The 21,035-nt window shown below is 41.3% G+C and overlaps 1 protein-coding gene across 1 annotated transcript in view; it reads right to left on the reverse strand.

Annotated features, from left to right (window-relative positions):
• Positions 1-20,617, reverse strand: part of cacna1c (calcium channel, voltage-dependent, L type, alpha 1C subunit) — a 218,339-nt gene extending 197,722 nt beyond the window's left edge. Inside the window, exon 1 of the mRNA XM_085437765.1 lies at positions 19,717-20,617. Within this exon, the coding sequence (XP_085293891.1) occupies positions 19,717-19,774 (58 nt within the window). The 5' untranslated portion in view covers positions 19,775-20,617. The remainder of the gene's footprint in view (positions 1-19,716) is intronic.
• Positions 20,618-21,035: the final 418 nt, after the last annotated feature.

The raw sequence follows: 21,035 nt of genomic DNA on the forward strand, positions 1-21,035 counted from the left end.
CAGTCTCATAAGAACAAACAGTGGAGCAAATTGACTACACATCATTTCCTGTCATTTTGTGCCGTATTAGAAAGGTCAGAGTGCTAGTTTAGATATTACTGTCCACGACAAAGTGCTTTTCATGAAGTGTATGCCATTTTATTGAACTATATTATTTACTATAAGTGAATAACCAGTGTCCAAACTCGGCCAAATGCTGGCAACGTGTATAAAGTTTGCATGCGGTGTATGTAGAGTGAACGAAGGACTTGAGCAGCGCGGATATAGGTCAAGAAGAAGGCATGGTCACACAGAAACATACAGAGTGAGAAAGAATGGCAGGCATACAAAGAATGTCAGGTGTCCCAACCTTGTCCACTTGACATTAAGGAGTTAAGATGGAATACGGCTGTCCTTACACAGGATGACAACTGCTCTGGTGGATGGAGCAGCATGGCGCCACTTGGCCTTGCTCACAGCACGGGCAAAAATGTTGCTAATCAATAATGGAAAGTGTGAGTCAAAGCCTTAACAAAGTAAAAGAGCCCAACAAATAGAAAACATGGGGCATAAGAATTTGTATTTCACTGAAAACAAAACAATTAACAACCATTAAAATAATAAAACTACACAGGCCTGCAATTTAAAGCCTTTCTGACTTCATAATGGCAGTAATATATCTCAGTTCTAAAGCTACCCATAACAAGAGGGCGTTAGTGGAAAAGAACAGAGAAGAATTGCCTGTCTTGCTCTCCCTGTCTTACATTCCTAAGTGGATTTATCATTTCCAGGCTCTGACCTGTCCTTCCTGACAGGGAGGCCCTGCTCTGACTCAGCCCTGCAAATTACTGCTGACCCTGACCATGAAAAGTCTTTGACCAAATCACAGAACTTGTGATATTATACAGCAGCTCTAAGGCTGCTAGATGTGACTTTGACTCTGACCTGTGCTTACAGACCCCACCACCTTCTTTTATATCACAATTCGATCAGAAGATGAGCAATGATGAAATGCATTCGGTCTAAATTTTTCACTTATTCAGAGATGAATTCACGAGAAGAAGAGATATCACTCTGTTGTGGGCAGTCTGATGTTTTTGTTTTCATGTGTGTTTCTCCTGACTCATTCACCTGCCTCCCCACACACTAAACGAATACTGCTTTTGCTGTCAGGCCACTTCACACCTCTCTTTCACATCCATTTAAGCTGTACAGCTGTGTCATTATCAAGTCCTCCTATTTTTGTGCGATAGCCCGTTTCACACATCCTGGAACCTTTCTTCCTGCTTCTCCACCTTCATTCCCTCCCTCTGCCTATCCTTCATTCTTCCCTTTCTTGTCCCATCCCCCCCTCCATTTTGGCCACGGCTAGGCTGTCAGTATTTCTTTCCAACACCGTCTAATGCGCTGTCATGTTCCAATAAAAGTTGTGTGTGTCTCATTGTGTGTGTTCAAGTCAGTTTGTGTGACACAGCCAGTCGTAGGAAGCTTGGGTGATTAACTCTGATAGCCACCAGATGCCCAACATAGAGATACACTCTCTTGCACAGAGGTATGCACGCACACACACACACACATAAAAACTTTAAAATAGGAGATGGACATAAACTTAGACCATAAACTTGTTTTTTTGGTGTGTTTTTTTTCAAAAAGCCCATGCTCCTTGTGAGGTTTGTTTTGGAGAACAAACAATACACGAGTGAAGGCAGATGACTGTCACATTTTTTTTTTCAGAATGGCTCGGATGTGACCCCAGATCAAAGCTTTGAGTGGCCAGATGCTGCAGATGTTGTTTGCTCTCTGGTATTTGCGCATGTCTGTATGTGTGTGAGAGAACGATGAGGTGGTGGTGGTGGACTACAATGCTTATTTTCATTTTGCTTCCCAGAGGGCAGTTGTGTGTGACAGGACAGTACATCGCCGTGTGTGCATGCATGTGCTCACCCCTAGTGTTAGCCTGTGTGTGTGTGTGTTCACTGGAAACTTGCTATCAGTCAAGCCTATCAGATTGAGCAGTCAAAAAGCAGCTGGCTCAGACTGTGGGACTCGATTGGTATTGCCTTTCTAAAACTGCCAAACACCGAAACCCTAGACCAGGGGTGGGCAATCTCAGTCCACGAGGGCCGGTGTCCCTGCAAGTTTTAGATCTCATCTTGGGTCAACACACCTGAATCACATGATTAGTTCGTTAAAATAGAAAACGAGCTTTAGTTTTAAGGGAACAAACCTCTTCTGTATGACTGTCTGCATGAGTAATGTGCATTTGGCAAATATTATTGTAAGTAGGGGGCATGCTTGTTGACATGAAGTGAACGGGACTTCCTTTCATGGCCTGATCCTAATCAAAGCATCGCACTTGTTGCAGCTTATCGCAAATTATGTGCTTGTTTTACTGCAGCTGACTCCTACAGTGAGACTCAACCATATTTAGCCAAACTTAATTTGAGATCCCATGGTGAGGATGCTTCAAAGACCATTACCCCAATGATCTAGCATCTAAAAATGTATAATTGATTTTTTTTTCTCTCACCCTCTCTTTCTCACTCTCTCTCTTAGGTCCCAACCCACCTCAGCAAAACACCTTATGAACCACTCTACCAAGTTCCTCAACATCTGTGCTCCAGTCAGCCTTACTGTGCTGCGACATCCAGCATCATTAACACTCAACAACCTGCTGTTCTGTTGAGCTGTTAGCACTTGTAATAATTAGCATTAGCATAAGTTAAATGTGGAGAAAATTTGCATTTATTACTGTGCTGCTACACTGGGCTGTTGTTGGAGTTGAGCTGAAGAAAATTATGGGGAAGCTCAAAGCTGCTCAGTGGTAGTACCTACACAGCCAATGCTATTCTGGGGGAACATTAGCATATAGAAGCACTGGATATTAGTTCGCCATTTAAATATTCCACCCAGTGACTGACAACACACAGGGTGTGTAGTGTTAAGGGGAATGTAATATTAAGACTGATGCACACATGCGATTGATAAAAGCAGTAGATAGTCTAACAAGCACACATCATGTACTTTTACGAAAGAGAACAGCAATATCAGGTATCAAAAATAATGTTCTTTAATCTATGTTTTAAATGTATCATATCTCACATGGAGATAGAAATTTTTCTGTTATGATTTTCTTAGAAAAATACTTCTCCTGAGCTTTTTAACGGAAGAATGCCCAGAGTCAAGCTAATCATAGAAAGGATAAGGAACTGAACACACAAGCAGAGGGTGATATTAACTGCAGTTTTAAGATATCCAGGAAACAAGTACAGGGTAAAATTGAAACACATCTGTAATATATTTGTATGACTGGAAAATAGTGATTCCCAGAAGCAGGTGCTATTTTGTAAGAACTAAAATGATGGATTGAGTCAAGTTTATGCAACTGCTGGATCATATATTCAGTCTGGAGCACCCCAAGGCCAAGTGAAATGTGCTTAGAGGGAAAACATGATGACGGCGATGATGACGACATAGATGTCTAATACCTTTACCAATGTGTAACTGCAAACAGAAAGGCTTTCAGGGGGGAAGTGGTTTCCAAATTATGCTGCAACACCTCCAACAATTGTTTTTCTCACTGAGCAAATTCTAATGTAAAGTACGGCCTACAAGGGTTAACACTGTCGTTTCTGGGCAAGAAGTTTCTGGGTTCAAAGCTGCTGGCCGATGTCTTACTGTGTAGAGCCTGTATGGTCTCCGTTTGCCTGTGTGGGCTTTTTCCAGGTGTTCCAGTTTCCTCCCACAGTCCCAAAACATTCATGTCAGGTTAATTAGCAATACTAAATTGGCCGTAGGTTACTTGTGAGTGTGGATTGTTCTCTGTCTCTCTGTGTTAGCCCTGTGATAGGCTGGGGACCTGTCTAGTTTGAACCCTAAGCTCCAGTGACTTTGGTTGCAAAACTGGTTAAGAAAATTAATGTGATGGAGAGATTTGTAGAAACACTACAAACTCAATAATTACCAATCCTTTCATGCTGGACTAAATTTAATGTAGATTGAGTCAAACCCACAGCAAACTGTCGCTAACTAGTGCTCATGTTACCACTGGTGGGTCACATGACTGCATGTTGTAATAGTCTCTTGACACTTTCTCAGTAGAAATCAGAGTATTAAGCATATTTTCACAAATTCCCACATGCATGATCTAATTACGGAGCTACAAAATACTGACGAGAACTTACGTGTGAATTATCATCATCGCTCTTACCAGTCACCCAAATATCCGTCTCTTATGCCCATATGCTGGTTGTTGTACATATTACCTTGTTACCGTGACAACATACGTGTGGGGGGTTAGCAGTGGGACATGGTTTCCTGTGTCACTGTTATTAACCGAACCCTGATAACTGGCATAGAATATTGATAGAGAGGAAAATGGCCCCAAGCAGATCTTTGCTTCATTAGCGAAGACTAGGGAGACGGAAGCAGGAGAGTTCACAGTAGCTGGAGGAGGAGAGAGAAGGGACATGAGAGTGGAAAGGGGTAAGGGCTGGGTGGTAATGGTGGGGGTGGCAAAGAAACAAAAAGCCAAGTGAAGTTGAGTACAATGCTGCTAACCCAAGAGGAAGCAAAGCAGAAAGGAGAAAAGGTGTTAGGAAGGATGGAGAATGGATACAGACCAGAGGAAATTGCTTTAAATCATATGTGGTTTCTAACAGCTTTCAGAAACCAAAGATATTGAATCACTCAGTACATGAGTGACCATGAAACAGTTCCCGTAACAAATAGAAAAGCAGTTATGTCATTCTTTCCTGGAAGAGTGGCAATTCATTATACAGTGTATAGCTGAAGTGACCCTTTAAAGGTCTGAGGCGGGAGTCTGACCTCCACTTGTGGGTACCAATCAAGGTCCCAGGATGTTGCAACAATACAATCGCAATGAATCAGCAAGAAAAATAAGACCAAAAAGAAAAGCATCTCGCTATTCTTCTCCTTTTTTTCTTCCCCATCTGATCCATCTCTCCTGCACCCTCTCTCCTTGCCTCTTACCCTCTCTCTCCCTGTGTGTCCCTGTTGGAGCACAGTGTTTGTTTAATGCGGTGTCGCCGTCTGCCACACTGAGGTAATGTCGTTAATCATCAACTTTATCACACTGCAACCTAGACGCATGCACGCAAAGGACCAGCTATGACATTTTGCTGAAACCATCGAAGGGAGGTACACTTGCAGACATTAAAGAGCAATGGCACACAGTCTGAGGTGTACACTGAGGTAAATCAGTGCTTTCACAGGCAAAGACACACCTTACAAACGCTCTCCTTATTCCTCCTTTTATCCATCTATCTCGCTTTATGAGAATCTCTTTCGGTTGACATGACAACAGACAGGCGATGTCGCGCCTCCTATTCTAATGACATCACTACAGGCGCCAAGCCAATCCCCAAAAAAGCTCCCCATCATCTCCTCTCTTTCTCCCTCTCTTTCTCTTTCTCTGGGACATATTGATCTGGAATACTAATCACAGATGCAAAGCGGACATGAAAGAGGGGAGGTAAAAGGTGAGGAGACGAGATGAAAAAAAGACGAAGAAGAGAGGAATGCAAGAGAAGAGAGGGAGAAAGACGAATAGCTACACTAACATCTGAACTACTGCCATGCCCACTATCTCCCCTTGGCTGTCTAAAATGGAGTGTGTGTTCCATACTCAGTGACTTTGGTATAAATCACAGGCACACACATGTAGAATCAATTTGTTGAATCCATTTTTGCAAGGAGAATGTTAAGTCGTTTTGCATTCTCTGTGAGTTCTTGTGACTGGGATTGCCTACTAGGATATGTTTTTTGTCTATGGTAAGCAAAATACATGATGGGCAAGTGTGAAATAGCTCATTCATTTCCAAGAATATTCAAAATGACAAAGTACGCCTTGCACTTCCATTGCTATTAATGACATGAACATTAAGGAAACAACAGCGAGGATCTTTTTACTTGAGAGATGAGACCATAGACTGTATAAAAAGATGGACATAGGCATTGTGACGTCACCCATTAGTAAGAACGGCTAATTGCTTTTTGACCATTCCCTTCTTGCTTTTTTTTTTAAACAACATGTGGTAATAGGTTCCACTGCCACTGACAAGTTAGTGTGTCTATTGCATACCTAAATGTCAATCTTTTGATAGTGAAGGGCTACATTCATGCTAATCAGTCAACCAACCCTGCCTTGAATTGCTCTTTAAACCTCTACTGTGGAAAGCAATCATTAGCGAAAGATGTGAGGCACGTTCAGTCATCCCGGAAAGGAAATCCCAGAAAGCTGATTATGTTCATCTGGACATTGCATTTTCTCCAACTGAAAATACAAAGTCCAGATGAACAGATTTTTCTTTCTGGGATTTATACAGTTACAACATTTATTGTTGGCTAACTCAGAGCAGAAAAATGTATATAGGCCACGTCAGCGGTCCCCAACCCCTGGGCCACGGACCAGTACAGGTCCGTGAGTTGTTTGGTACTGGTCCGCAAGAGTTGAAGCTTGGGTGTGAAATTCATGGTTTTCTGGGTTTTTCTCGGTTTTAGCATTTTTTTTTATTTTTTATTTTTATTGTTAACTCAGTTTCCCTGGCTCTTTTCTCATGTGTTATGAATAAATCTTCTTTTTTTGGTACCAGTACTGGTTTTATTTTGTTGTATTTATTCGGGACACCTTAAAAGCCAGTCCGTGAAAATATTGTCGGACATAAACTGATCCATGTCGCAAAAAAGGTCGGGGACCGTTGGGCTACGTACTTATCCATTTATTATAAAATTAATATTCTTTCATGAAATATATGTGATTCATGAAACCTGGTGAAGAAATTTTACAATTTAGCTAAAGAACAGCTCTACCAAGACAGTACATTGCTCCATTACAGCAGTAAGGTAACAAGCTAACATTAGCCTGCCAGCTGTTACTTAGCTATGCTACATGCTACCATTTTATCTACATTTATGCTACCATTTTATCTAGATGGTGGTTAGATTGTAATGTAGATAAAATGGAAAGCTAACACTAATTAGCAGCTTAAACTATCAAAACAGGATTATGCTACATTCAGCAGCTAGAAAGTAATCCCTATTAGAAGGAAAGCTAGAAAAGCTAATCTTAGCAAACATTAGCCAGGAAAAAGACAGGTCGCCATCAATTTTGATTCCAGAAGCAATAAACATCTCAACCAACCTACATAACTAAAACCTTTGAACAAACATACGCTTCTATGACAGAAAAGATTTGCCAAAAGTTATTAGGTAAGGATATATTTTTAGATTTCAGTAGAGACAAAATAGGTGAAATGATTGACCCATGTACAAACACTGTTATCCACAGAGCTACAAACAACACAAAAATCCTCAACAGTTAAACCAGCCATTTAAAACCTCGAACTATGCTGGACCTGGGTTTTTTGTTTGCTTTTTAATCTCTGGAGATGGAAGTCCACATGCACATGCATGGATACACTGTAAAAGGAGTCATGTAACAAGCCTGTTTTTGCCATTATAACTCCAGAGTGTGAAAGTGAGTCTGGTCTTTTGGGAAGTGGACTGCTCTCTGTAATACACACACTCTCTCACACACACATACAGTGGTCTGTGGGGAAGTGGTCCATAGAGCACACACATCAAGACTGGCCTAGATAGATGGGATGGCAGGACACACACACACATAACAGCTTCTTCTCTTTTACACACATAGAAAGTCAAGGACACTCTTATGGCCTATATAGTTGGATCATTTCATACCAGAACACCTTACCCTTGTCTTTCATATGAAAAGGAGTCGAGGGGGAACGGGGACACACACACACACACACACAAGTGGCACAAGAAAGATAGAATGATGGGATGAAACCACTAAATAGAATAGAGGGGCCACTGGAGTGTGAAAGAAGAGAGAAAGAGAGACGAATTGTTGCAGGATTTTCTCAAGATTCGCCTTCTAACCTTAGTTTCATCCTCTCCAATCCTACCCTAATCTCTGCAGAGAGAGTTGATGAAAAGAACAGAGTCACTGGCGACTCGACAAAATAACTGGAATAAAGTAACAGAATAGAAATAAACAGAAAGGATAAGATCAAGAACACAGATGTGAATTCATGCACGATAATAAACCCTGTTTTTTTTATTTTAAGAAATCTACTTGGGTGATGCATGTTTTCAGTACAGTAACCAGTGCATTTGCTAATGACAAGTCTCATATAAGACATTTCTTTAAAAAACACTATAAACCAGCATCAACAGAGGCTTAAAAGGGCAACTCTTTTTTACTGTCAGTGTGTGACCAGTTACAATATAATGTCTTCTCGGTCCTCAGAGAGAAGGCGTTTTTTTGTTTTTGTTTTTTATCATTTTAAGTGTTTAGAGATCATGAGAACTCAATGTGGCCAAGGACTAAAAGTCAAACTACTACTGCTGCTGCTTCCATTGAAACGTTTAATTTTTTTTACCTTAGCCCTCAAAGCACCATGACTTTGTGGCCATTCAAAAATATATAAATAAACTGCTCCATTAAATTTGAGACCGCATGTCTTAATAGTGTATTTTCCATAAATCTAAAGGTAGAGTGGGCTATCTACCAATCAGAAGGTTGCTTATTCAATCCCCAGTTTCTCTAGTCTCCATGTCAAAGAATGGAAAGAAAAGCGTCTGGACTTCTTTAAGTTGCTTGAAGATGTTTCACCTCTCATCCGAGAAGCTTCTTCAGTTCTGAAGATGAAAGGTGAAACGTCTTCAAGCAACTTAAAGAAGTCCAGACACTTTTCTTTCCAAGCTCCTTAGACTACGATGACCAGGATGACTGAGAACCTTCACAGACAAGAAGATACTGAATCCCAAGTTGCCCCTTATGCATCCTTTCGAGTCTGAGTGTGTGTGAATGTTAGGTTAAAAGCACATATGCACAGAAAACAGCACTTGGGTGAATGACGAAGAAGAAGGACATGATGAAGAAGGAAGAAGGACAGCGCTTTGAGTGCTAAATACAATAGAAGAGCACTGTATACGTACAACAGTCTCTCTCTTTATCCGTTACTGTACCAAAAAATACTTAGATATTTTCAAATAATCCTAAAAGTAATTATATAATTTTTCTTGGTTTTCCCGGTGACTTTTCCTGATACATTTCAATTGCTTGGTTGATTTAAGTCAAAATCGAAAGCAGTTGTCAAGACGCTTTTTCTACAAGAATCATGTTTTCATAGGCTACCTTCTCTTGATGTTTGAACTGTTGTGCATGTAAATCTAAGAACTTACCAGAATGGCAGTCATTCTGATAAGTCCATTTCCTAACCTCTCATTAGTGATGTTGCACAAAGAATTTTAAAAACATTGGTGCTAATTATGATTTAGAATATGTTGGGTTTTTGCATCTTTTCTGGAAATGGTGTTGTTTAGAACAAGATGACCTCTGTCAACCAACAGCCCTTTGCGCTTCCAAGCTGAGGTGTTACTTAACCTTTGCCAGTCTTGCTGCATAATAGAAAAAGTAAAAGAGTGAATTTTGTGCCCCGGGCTACACAACAGGCTTTTGTCACCTGTGACTCTTAGCTGCAAGAAGTGATCTGACAGCTTTTGGCCCACGACCAAAAAAACAAAAAGGAAAAGAAAAAAAATGCACATCTACAAACACCCAGAGGCAGGTAAACACATATACATGCATATACACACAAAGACTTGCATCACACCACTCTTAGGTTTATCTGTCTTGTCTGGGTGCCGCCACCAAGCGGGGTGATGCACTCACAGAGGAAAGTGTGTGTTTACGTGCAGATGCCCATGGTGACAGCTTCTCTTTAGGGCAGCTTTTCACCTATGACAAGCCCACCAGAGGCTTGACTAACTAGACTTTCTGGAACTGGGAGCGTGACAAAAACACATGAGTGGAAATCCTTTGTGCTTTTAAAGCTCACTTCCTGAGAGTCAAACATGCCCAGCAACAAGATATCTGCAAGATGCATACTCGAATGAATGAATAAATAAGCATTTATTCGAGTATGCATTCTAAAGGGTGATGTACTTTTTCTTATATCAGTAGGAGCTAATAATAGAGGAACACATTATAGCATAAAATTCAATTTGCTGCAATGCACTGATTGAATAATGGAAAATCACTAGCAGCTTGTTGGGGGAAAAGAGACCTTACTCCAAATCTTCATTTTAACCAAATGCTTTGTTTTCTGCTGGGACACTCGTGAACAACTAGAATCATTAATTGAATTAATTCAATTTGAAAGAAGAAAAATGTAGCAAAACTGGATTCACTGGTTTGACTATAGAAACACAAACTCAAAAATCTAACATGCTGCAGAAATTCGTGGATCTGTGCCTTCTGTACCATTATTCTATCTTAAACATTCTCTTTCTTTAATTCTTTTCCTCCTGCTAAGGCCCCACCTTCTTAAATTGGCCTTAAGGAAAATAAATGATAAAGGGCTGGTGTGTTTTATGTCTGGTGAATCACAAGTGCATGTCTGCATAACACAGTCGGGACCACTGCTGGCGCACACATATGTGATCAGTGTATATTTGAGCATGCAGGGTCAGACTCTCTAATGTGGACAGTGGTTTCATCATTCCTGCAGATTACACAGCTCAGCCTCACGTCTGAACACTCAGCTGGAAACAGGGAAAGACTACTCTTATACTGCAGATGCACACGGCATAAGTCCTTCCTTCAATGCGAGTGTGAACAGTTGACACTTCATGCTGGTGCACTCAAGTGTAACATAGGTCAAAGTTGGGTGTGATCTGGCAAGCCGTAGTTAAACTTGTCACCGGGTGTCAGAATAGGAGAAATACAGCATGTGAAATGAAAACATGGATGTTATTTACAAATATAGTTGCTTTGTTAAACAGAAAGAAACTAGTCGACATGTCACTCCATTTGATTAGATTATGATAGTCATAAATGTGAAGTATAGCAACTGAAATAATCTCAACATCAAGTGTGCACATTTGCAACACATCATGGACACTTCTGTTTCTTTAAAGGCTGTCAAAACTTAAAGTATTTCATTGCATTTTTTATTGCAATAAGCTATTAGAATCTGTATGGCTGAGCCAAAACTGAACACTTTGTTATTTGACTTGACAGATTTCTGCTGCGATTTGTCATCTGGGTTCATTGGTGAAGGCCATGAACCAATCATCAATTAGTAGCTCTTTAGAAAACTATAGCTCACTTGGTTGAACAGGTGACCTGCATGCCAAATGGTTCAGTTTTCTGGAACCATTCTGTCTTACTATCTACGTATTTTCCTTCTAATATTGTCCTATCCAATAATGCCAAACAATACCCCAAAAAACAATAATACCAAAAGAAATTGAGCTAATTTACTGACTACTGAGGGGTTACTGACAAGTAGAATTAAATGAAAATAACACAATAATACTGAAAAAGGTGTTTACACTGCATAATCTAAATGGTGATGAATGAGTGCGGCACACAAATGTTTCATAAATAATGATATCATATCGCTGAGTGTTTTGTTCCCATAAATATTTGATGCTATAGGCAATAGTTTGAGGCGAGTTCTTGGGAACTTTAGGCACATCATTTCGCAAACCACACTGCTGTGTTTCAACAGACTATAAAAAGCCCCTTCTTATTTTTAATTCCTGGCATTTTCATGTTGGTTGGAGTTAATGTGTTTCTTGAAGTGAAGACAAAATGACAGCCGTGACGTGCGCTGACATTGTTGACTGTCATAAACAGTAAAAGGATGACGTCAGGGGGAAGTTCACGGTGCTGCACGCTTAAAGCATCACCATCATCCCCTTTGTTCTTCTAGTGTCATTTTGTGGAATTTTATAGCTAAGAAAGCGGCAGACTTATCAAATCGTGCACGTACATACAAAACACCACAGGGTTGGACAAGCTAAGATTAATGTCAATGTCTAGCTGTTGTCAAGTACCAGGAGCAAATCCTGGTATTGCTGCTGAATGATCTGCTTCACTTTTAAAATACAATGACGTTAGATTGAGGCAGATGCTATGGTCTCCCCTCTCACATGGAAATCATTTAAAGTGGGAACAATATCAGGCGAGGTTGGAAACGGGGTGGAAAGACAATTTCCTCTAACATCAGGCTACTAATTTGGACAGAGTAAATTCTCAGAAAGCTCCAGTAGTAACATGACCCACCGCTCTGGTGTTTCCTCTAAAATAAGGCAAAACGTTCCTGCTTCACAGAGGATGTCCTGCTTCCTGATTTTAAATGTCTGCTGACAAAACTTACACAATCTAAAAAGAAATCTCCACAGTCAACCTTTCAAGCACACACCTTTCTTAAAGCAATACAGAATATAAATATCAAGTCATGAGTGCACAAAGAACGGGCTAGTGGTTATCAAAAACATCCGTGTGGCTACGGGGAAAGCTCTTACTGCATATACATTAGAGCAACAGGCCAGATGCATACTTGTTAGTGTACTGACTTGTGGTTTATCTACTTTGTGTTGAGTAGTGAATCTGTTGATCTTATAGGCAGAGCACCCCCATTGGGGCAATAAAGAGTGTTTTCTATCTTGCTTTTCTGTGGTTATATCTACAGCAAATGCTATCGAGCCTTACAGTAAATGCAGGCAGATGGACCGATTATTTCACAGAAGAAAGGAAACGTATTAAACCTCGTGAGCTAAAACCAAATGGATAGCGGATTGATTGGAGGGCGGGTCGGGTTGGGGTTGAGAGCAAATGAGAGAATTCAAAGTAATTTCTCTACAGGCAGAAATTATTTAGAAACTGCGAGATAGAGAGAGAAAAAAGCTGAAAAATCGAAAGAGGCAAATGCATGACAGATCATGAATGACAGACTGCTCCCGACTCTTCTCTCACTTCTTCATCATAGAGGAGGCAAACACACCCAAAGACAAACTTGCATACAGCTCCTGAGCAATGGAGGCGTTAAACACACATGGGTGCTGTAGATCCTTGGTGATGCTGCAGGCATCACATGAAACATAGACATGGCACATAAGACTGAAATATAAATTTTTAACCAGTTTCCATATGTCCATGCAAGAGCCTAGATGTGACTTAAATGTGGAATAAGTTATAATCAAGTCCCTCCCACTATGTCCTAATAGGCCTGCAGCACTGAATTTCATTGCTCTTATGTTTAGTGTAGAATTGGTTTTGTATAAATCTTTCTTGAAAGCACATAGAAGTGCATATAATGCTTTGCAGGGATGTTTTATCATTAAATTCATGTAAGGTGGAAAAATACTTTCACTGCCACATAATCAATTGTGCATTCATGACATACATCAACACAATCTGTGGAAAATTCCTGCTAAAAAATTGAAGAATCTAACCATAACACCATTATTGAAGCACTAATCCTCAGTGAAGCTTTAGGGAACTTTGATAGTCAAACAGCAGCCAATAAGTTGAGGGTTAGCTAAGGTAAGGCACCTGAGACGGAGAACTTGCAGTCAAAAAGAGGGAGCGTGGTGAAGAGTAGAGAGCGCAGAAGATGCTACAGGTCCGTATTCATTATTTCCGCTTGTGGCTTCAGCCAGATCAATAGAATAGGAGGCTGTGTGTGTGTCTGTGTATGGGTTTGCATCAGAGAGGTAAGACACATGTCCAAACACAGACGCATACACACACTGAGGCAGCCAAGCAGGCACAATGCATGTAGGCAGGCAGCCAGTTGCAAATGCACACTCTCACACACACATACACTCACAAAACACACTCAGTGCTGCCGGTGTTGGCATATTGTCCCACCAGAAATGAAGACTGAGGCCCGATAGCACTAAGAGCAGAGGACAGCCTCTGGATAGATTTCCAATATCCAACCAGAGGCTTAAGCAAGACAGAGTCACGGATAATCCTCCCTCCTTCTCCTCCTCCAACTGTGCTCCATCAGTTCTTGTTCTCCCTCGGCCCCAGCCCTGTCCCCTATTTTTCATGGTCGTTCCATCCCTTGATTCCCTTCTCCTACAGTTTCTTCTCTCCATTGTCTGCTCCTCTACGATCCCTCTGTTTCAGTGCCAGGCAGTGTTCTTGCTCCATCCCTCCTTTCCAGCTCTGCTCTCCACTCTCTCAGTCTTGCTTCTCTTTTATTACCTTTAATGCAATCTGTCATTTCATTCTCTAATTTCTCCTTCGATCCCCCCACCCCTCTTTTCCTACCGTCTTTGTGTTGTCTTCTTTTGTCTTTCAGATGGAGTTTTACGTTAAGCGCAGCTGTTGATGAGTCACATCCTTAAGTTAAAGCCATTATACTCTCTAAAATGCTAATATAAGCTTCTTTAATGCTAGTTGGCCTTTAATCGCTCATTACATCCTCCACTACAACATTACAACCTCGCTGTGACTAACATGTCTTCGCACACACATCCCGTCAACAATAAGCTGACTCTATGATTCTATACTACTCTTGTAAAGCCTGAATTAAGGGTAGTGTGAGAGAGCAGTTTCCAGATGTTTTTGTCTGTGACCCTATAATATAAAGCAATTCCTATTTGCAAGCCCACAGCTCATTTGCAAGAAATTCTATTTAAGAGTTAATTTGAATTATCATTTGGTAACTGGCAAATCAGTTTTTTTCTAAACCTAAGTGGTTTTGCTCAACTTCCAGGGTGGGGTTCACCAGATTAAAGGGATTCTGAAGGGCAGTACAAAATTATAGGGGCTCTTCAACAATCTGATGCACTGCTTAATATTTCTGCTACTATCCCCTCTAAAAATCAGAAAACATATCTGAGTTAAACTGGCTCAATCTTTGCAAAAGACTTTCAGAAGACTTTTCTGCAAAGTGCTTCACCATCTAGTGCTCCTTAGTTTATGTCATTCCTGTTCGGACCACTTACATTTACACATGCCTACACAGAGTGAAAACATCAGCTTCGGTGTCAAACTGACCAAAGGTTTATGTCAAGAGTCATCACTGGTGCTGTGTCTCTCTGACCCAAAGCCTGCAGTTCATCTATTTTCTTCATTTTATCCAATTCAGGGTCATGGCAGGGCTGGGGCCCATCCCAGCTGTCAGAGGACGAGAGGCAGGGTACAGCCTGTACAGGTCTCCAGTGTGTCACAAGGTTAACACAGAGATGCTCACATTCACACCTACAGCCAACCTAACATGCATGTAATTGGACCGTGGGAGAAAGCCAGAGTACCTGTTAGTGACAAAGTAAGCATATGGCTATCTTTTCGTTAAAACATTTAGTAAATTATCAATTACTAAACACAATTTACAATGGTGAAACAGCGCAGTGACCACCAGGAATAGACTCTCAGATAACGTTTCAACACTGAATAACTGTTGGCTGCTCATCTTTTCATGACATCTAGTGTTGCTTAAAACATACTTCCAAAATAAAAGTAAAAGTTGTGTCAGTATCATAGACGCAAGTTTGCCATCAGTTCAAAATAGTTCTGAAAGTACCTCAACACTCTTGACAAACTTTCTAACAAGATAACGTTTGTGTTAAAGGATTCTTTTATAATAAATTTTTACTGATTACGGTGGCAGAAAGGAATATCTAAAAATATCTAAAACAATGTATAAACGTTTATGGTAACCTTTCATCCCGATGACCTAAGTGACTACATACCAATAATAATAAATTCATCATGATAGTTCAGATATGTTAAGTTCACCATGGGAAAATATGCTTCTATTTTCTTTATCACAATAACTAATCGGTAGTTCTTCCTCTATCTGACTGGACCACTACAGTACTGGAAACTGAGTTATTATCGCAGCATATAGAGCTCAGTTTTTCCCGACATACAGCAGCCCGGTTTGATCGTGTGAGATAATGATGCTGGGCTGCAGTTGAATGCAAAAGGCAAAACTGCAAAAGATTTAAAAAATGAAAAAAACATAACAAATCCTTGTTGGTTTAAATAAAGGTTTGAACACACATGCAGCAGTTTTGACTTGTTATTTAATCATCTCAGCCATAGCACTGAATTATTGAAGGTGATTATGTCCTGTGTAAATCACTGCTTGGAAGGATGACCCTGTCTCTATATTCTCATGTAGCTCACAGATGTGGACACAAGCATGTCGTATTCTTGAGCCACAGCCATCCTATGTAAAGTGTTGGGGGATAACTAGCAAGGTTGGATCTTTCTTTATTGTTTTTTATCTACTGTGTTTGTGTTTGCTGCTTGACATGTATGTCTTTAAAAAACAGAAAAGTTTAAAAAATGTTTAAAAGGTTTTTTGTTTTTCTTGGTTTTTAAATCAAATGTATCTAGGATTATTTCTTCAACTTGCAGTGACTGAAGACATGATACAAGGCCCAACATTAGCTGATTTTACCTTACTGTGGATGAATGTAGGTTTTAAAAAAGAATAATGCAAACTAACATAAAGGGATCACAAAGTTAATTGTGACTCGTATTATTTTTAAATGGCACTTTTCACGTTACAAAACACTGTTGAATGATTGGTTTCTGTTCATTTTATCACACCAAGAATTCAATTCCACCAATATTGAGCAACAACTGGTTTGGGTAACAGCTGACTGGCGCCTAATTGCCCAGATTTCCATCTATGTCAAGCACACTGATTGATGCCTTAGCTTCCTTAGCAGCTACTCTGCCCCTGTGGATTCTAATTAAAACACGTCTGGAAGAAATGCTTGATTAGTTTTTGCCCTTTTTTTAAATAAAGCAACAACTTTACCACCTGCAGCTAATCTGACTTCTCAAAAGATACCTTGATTCATCTGGATTTTCTTTAATTACGTTTATTGTCATTGAGTCTAACAAACCTAAAGCCAGTCTAAGCCTCCTTGTTAGTCCTGCATAGGAACTGAAGATTTTTTAAACCTGCTGTTGCATAGCTCCACTTCTACTTAAAAACCTCTGCTTACGTCTGTAAGTGAGAAACAACCTTAAAAACGTCAGTGCAGGGGTTTAGCAAATCGAGTCAAGTCATTACAGAGTGAGGTGAACTGGCAGATGGCCAACACCCCTGAGTAACAATTGCAAATCAATTAATATCCCCTAACGGATGTATCATGCCTCTAGCACAATGCCCACAGGGAAAATCAACTTGCTGATTACACAGCTAAAAACTGCTGCTGTAATAAGTGTGCATGCCTCTGTGTGTGAATACTTGTGCGCGTGTGCATCTCTACAATAACTAGAGATTCCACAGGTGTTTGTTTGTTTCCCAGCCCCGTCGGTCACACGTGCATTGCAGCAACAGGTCTGTATGTGCCTCAGTGCGAGAGTGCACTTTCACAACTCACTCAAAAGAGTCCTTAAAACTGAGATTATGCAGTAAAGATGATCATCAACTCTGAATTACAGGGTAGATCTAAAGATGCACGCTAATCGATGAAGGAAGGAGAATGTCAGATCTGGTGTTAGATGTCAGGAACTGTAAACTAAAGTTTCACATATCGACTGGTCTGAGACTTGTCTTTTCTTTCAGGTCCATCGATAAAGAGAAGAGAGGTCAGGGTTGGATGGAGAGGAGGGGCAGGAAGGGCTTAACTGTGGTTATTATTAAAACCGAACTGCTGTAACTTAGCCAAAGCATGATGTCTGTTATAGCTACACTGCATGAGGCTGCTGTCATCTTTCATGTGTAGAAAACTCGTTAAGTGGCCCCTAAAATATATCCACCTCCCTCCCCTCCACTTAACCCTTCTTAACAAATGAAAACTACAGATAAATATAGCACATAATTTAATATGGTTTCTATGACTTTGACCCATACATGCAAATGATTCATTCACCATTAAACAAAAAAACAAAAAAACAAATGACTAGAGTAGAGCAGGATATAAAGAATGCTATCTCAGCGTCGATGTCTTTGTAATTCTTTAATAGCTGTCATGTAGCTGTCAATAGACCAATGAAGAATGAACTGTCCGTGGTGCTGAAACCACCACCCACATGTGCAGCCTGAGATAAGAATGCTAAATCCAAAAATAACAGGGCCCAAAAATTCACTTAGGTTTCTCTAATAGAGTTTAAAAGTCTTAATCTGACTCTTTTTTAAATGTTTGAACCTGAAAAGGTTGTTACAAGGTTTAACTTCACTTTTACAAGTGAAGTCATAAATCAATCTCCATTAGAAAAAGCTGACATGACTGTTAAACTGTGCTGTATCCATGTGCTGTTGACTTGTCCTAAAGTAAAATACATTTTGCAGAGTTCGCATGCTACACTTTTAGACAGCATTATGCACAGTGACCCACAAGATAACAAGTGACGCCTAATCGTGAAAAGAATCACATGTGTTAAACAGCAGTTTTCTTGATCTGCTTACTCTCACTTACACCCCATGGTGGTGATGGTATCCATTACTTGTTTGGATATCGTTTAAAGGGGACCCAAAAAAAATCTTTTCCGTTGATAATAATGGATTAAGAGGACATTGTGGCAATCAGGGCAACACTTGTCTTACAGACTGAACACACACCTGAACACACACATCATCGTGCTGTTCTGACTGTCATCAAACTAGCTTCTCAGGCTCCTGGGTAACATCCACCCTGTGGTGAGTTCCTCCTTGAAACAAACTGTTAGTGAAGGTGGCTCGCTGCGACACAGATGCACGCACGGATACACTTACATAGGCTACATACATACACACACACACACACATACACCCCCACCCCTCTCCTCATCCCCTGTTGCTATGGAACCTGTCGCCAAGGAAGAGGTATGTGGTTGTGCTGGAGGTGGTGGATGAAGTCGACGACGACCACGATGATGATGATGGTCAGGAGGGTGATAATAGTGATCGGATAAATAAGGGTTAGCTGAATTGTATGGTTCGGCTGGCCATAGGCGAATGCATTGCTGGGCTTTGCTCTCTGCAACGTGGGTGGAAGGAGCGACGCGTAATACTGCGCAATGCAAACAGAGCCTTTCCACTGACAGTACAACAGAGCACGGCACAGGATTTCAATCCACTCTTTGCCCGCGGATTCCCTTAAACACTTGAAAACTCCTTAAGGTTGAACTTTGGGTCGTGTTTTGTGCAAAACAATCTACTGTCCTCGCTGCCATCCCAAAAATAGCACACCATCAACCCAATTCTCAGCAGACAAATAAGTCCTACAGGCCCTCCTACTGCCACCTGTCATCTCTGCGATTTTCTCTCGTGCTGCCATCAAGGAGCTCTAAGAAAACTGAAAACTTGCTTTTAAAATGTGAAAAATAAAACTAGTGATTAGGAGAAAGGGGATCGATAGTGGTCGAGCTCGTTGGCAAGCGCCTTACGCCGGGTTGTGAAGTATCGTCAACATTCTGTATCTGCAGTTTAGTGTAGTTGTGCAAAATGCTGTCAGATGTTTCTTGAACAATAATATACACCGCCTACAACTGCCTGTTGGCTAAATATGACCACTGCCCACCCATTGTGCCACAGAGCTCACAGAGTTCCGGCTTGTCAAACCGACAAGCGTGGACGAAATCAAGCAAGGGAAAAAGGCCTCATCCGTATCTGTTCGCGGCTACCTGCAGCCTTCTGTTGCGTGATCATGGCACAAGTTCACTTGCTGCACAAAGTGCTGTGGGCCTGCGGGGAAAGATCAAATAGACAAACTGCACACACAGAGGGGAAGTGGAGAAAAGAGAGCTGCATCTGTCCATCTGTTGAAAATGAGTGAAGAGCTACCACCCCCTTTTCCCCCTCCTTCCCTCCACCTCCTCCTTTCCCCATCCCATCCCCATTTCGAGACCACATCATAGGCTACCTACTCCCTCCCTCCCTCCCTCCCTCATGCACAGTTAGATGTTTGTTAGTTACAAATAAAAAAGGCACCACATACCTTGATGGTTCTCAAGGGTGTCCTCCGGGATGTACATGTTTTTGCTTTCATTTACCATAAATGTAGTCCGGCGTTATCCCTATAGGTAAATGGAAGAGAGAGAGGGAAAAAAGCTGGAGAGGAAAATAACAAGAGGGGGGGAAAGCCCCCAAAAAATAAAGAAATTAAAGAAGAGGGGAGGAAAGAAGAAATAACTGTCTGACACGGACAGTTTTGGGTATTCCGTTGTTTTTGTTTATGGGGAGGGTTTCTTCCGATGGAGTGAATATTACCTAATCCCCATGATGGAGGTGAAGGCGAGAAAAAAGAGGGAGCTTTCGGCGGAACCGGCTGGGAAAACGCACCGGTGCATCCCTCGGTACATCCGGGCCCTAGGCAAGAAACATGAGACCAGCACCGCGTTCAATTCAATTCACACCTCTCTCTCTCTCTTTCTCTTTCTTCCTCCCCTCTCTCGTGTTTTTAATAAATGTATACAAAAAAGAAAGAAAGAAAGCAATTGAAAATGTTATAAAAAACGGGCGCTGTCAGTGACGGTCGCAATGGAAGTGCGCAAAAGACGCATTCGGGCGCATCTTCAACAGCGTGTCAAAATGTGAGAGAATGAAGCACGGGAGGTGGAAGTGATGGATGAAGAAAAGGAGGAGGAAGAGAAGAGGAGAAAAATTAGAAAACGAGAAGAGCGTAAATATTCCATCACGGGAAGCACGGGGTTAAATCTCCCAAAAGGTTGTCGGTTATTCCACGAATCTTTAGCAGAGTCCCCCAAAAAACAGAAGCCAGGCCGTCCTGTCTCATCCGGAGGCGGGTTTCTCTGTCTTGATCCAGTCCATGATGGTCCGGCAGTGTGTCTGTCAGTCAGTCTGTGTGCCTGTCTGCCTGTGTCTTACTGATTGGGAGTTAGAACTCTCTCTTCTCTCTGCCTCTGCTGCCTCTGCGGCTCAGCTCTGCAGTGATACCGAGAGAGAGTGAGAAAGAGAGCGAGAGAAAGAGAGAGAGCGAGAGGTAGCCCCCCTCCCAGTGCATGTAGACGCTTTGACTGTTTCCAGATGTGTGTGTGCCTGTGTGTGTGTGCCAGAGAGAGAGGGAGAGAGAGAGGAGAGAGCGAAAGAAGGAGGGAGACTGTATATGGAATAGTGTGGAACTGGCGGCTGGTATCCAGATGAGGATGAGGATGGTGAGGAGGAAGACAAAGATGATGATGATGAAGTGTGTGGGTGGTGAAAGGAGAGGAGGGCCCACAAAATGCAAAATATTTGGGAACAGAGGGCTCGATGAAAGAAAGGTGCTGAAACCTGTGAGAGTGTGTGTTGCAGACA

Source organism: Copadichromis virginalis, linkage group LG17, assembly GCF_057382275.1.
Source record: "Copadichromis virginalis isolate Kocher_CV1m ecotype Utaka linkage group LG17, C_Virginalis_male_GT1.1, whole genome shotgun sequence".
Taxonomy (NCBI): Eukaryota; Metazoa; Chordata; class Actinopteri; order Cichliformes; family Cichlidae; genus Copadichromis; species Copadichromis virginalis.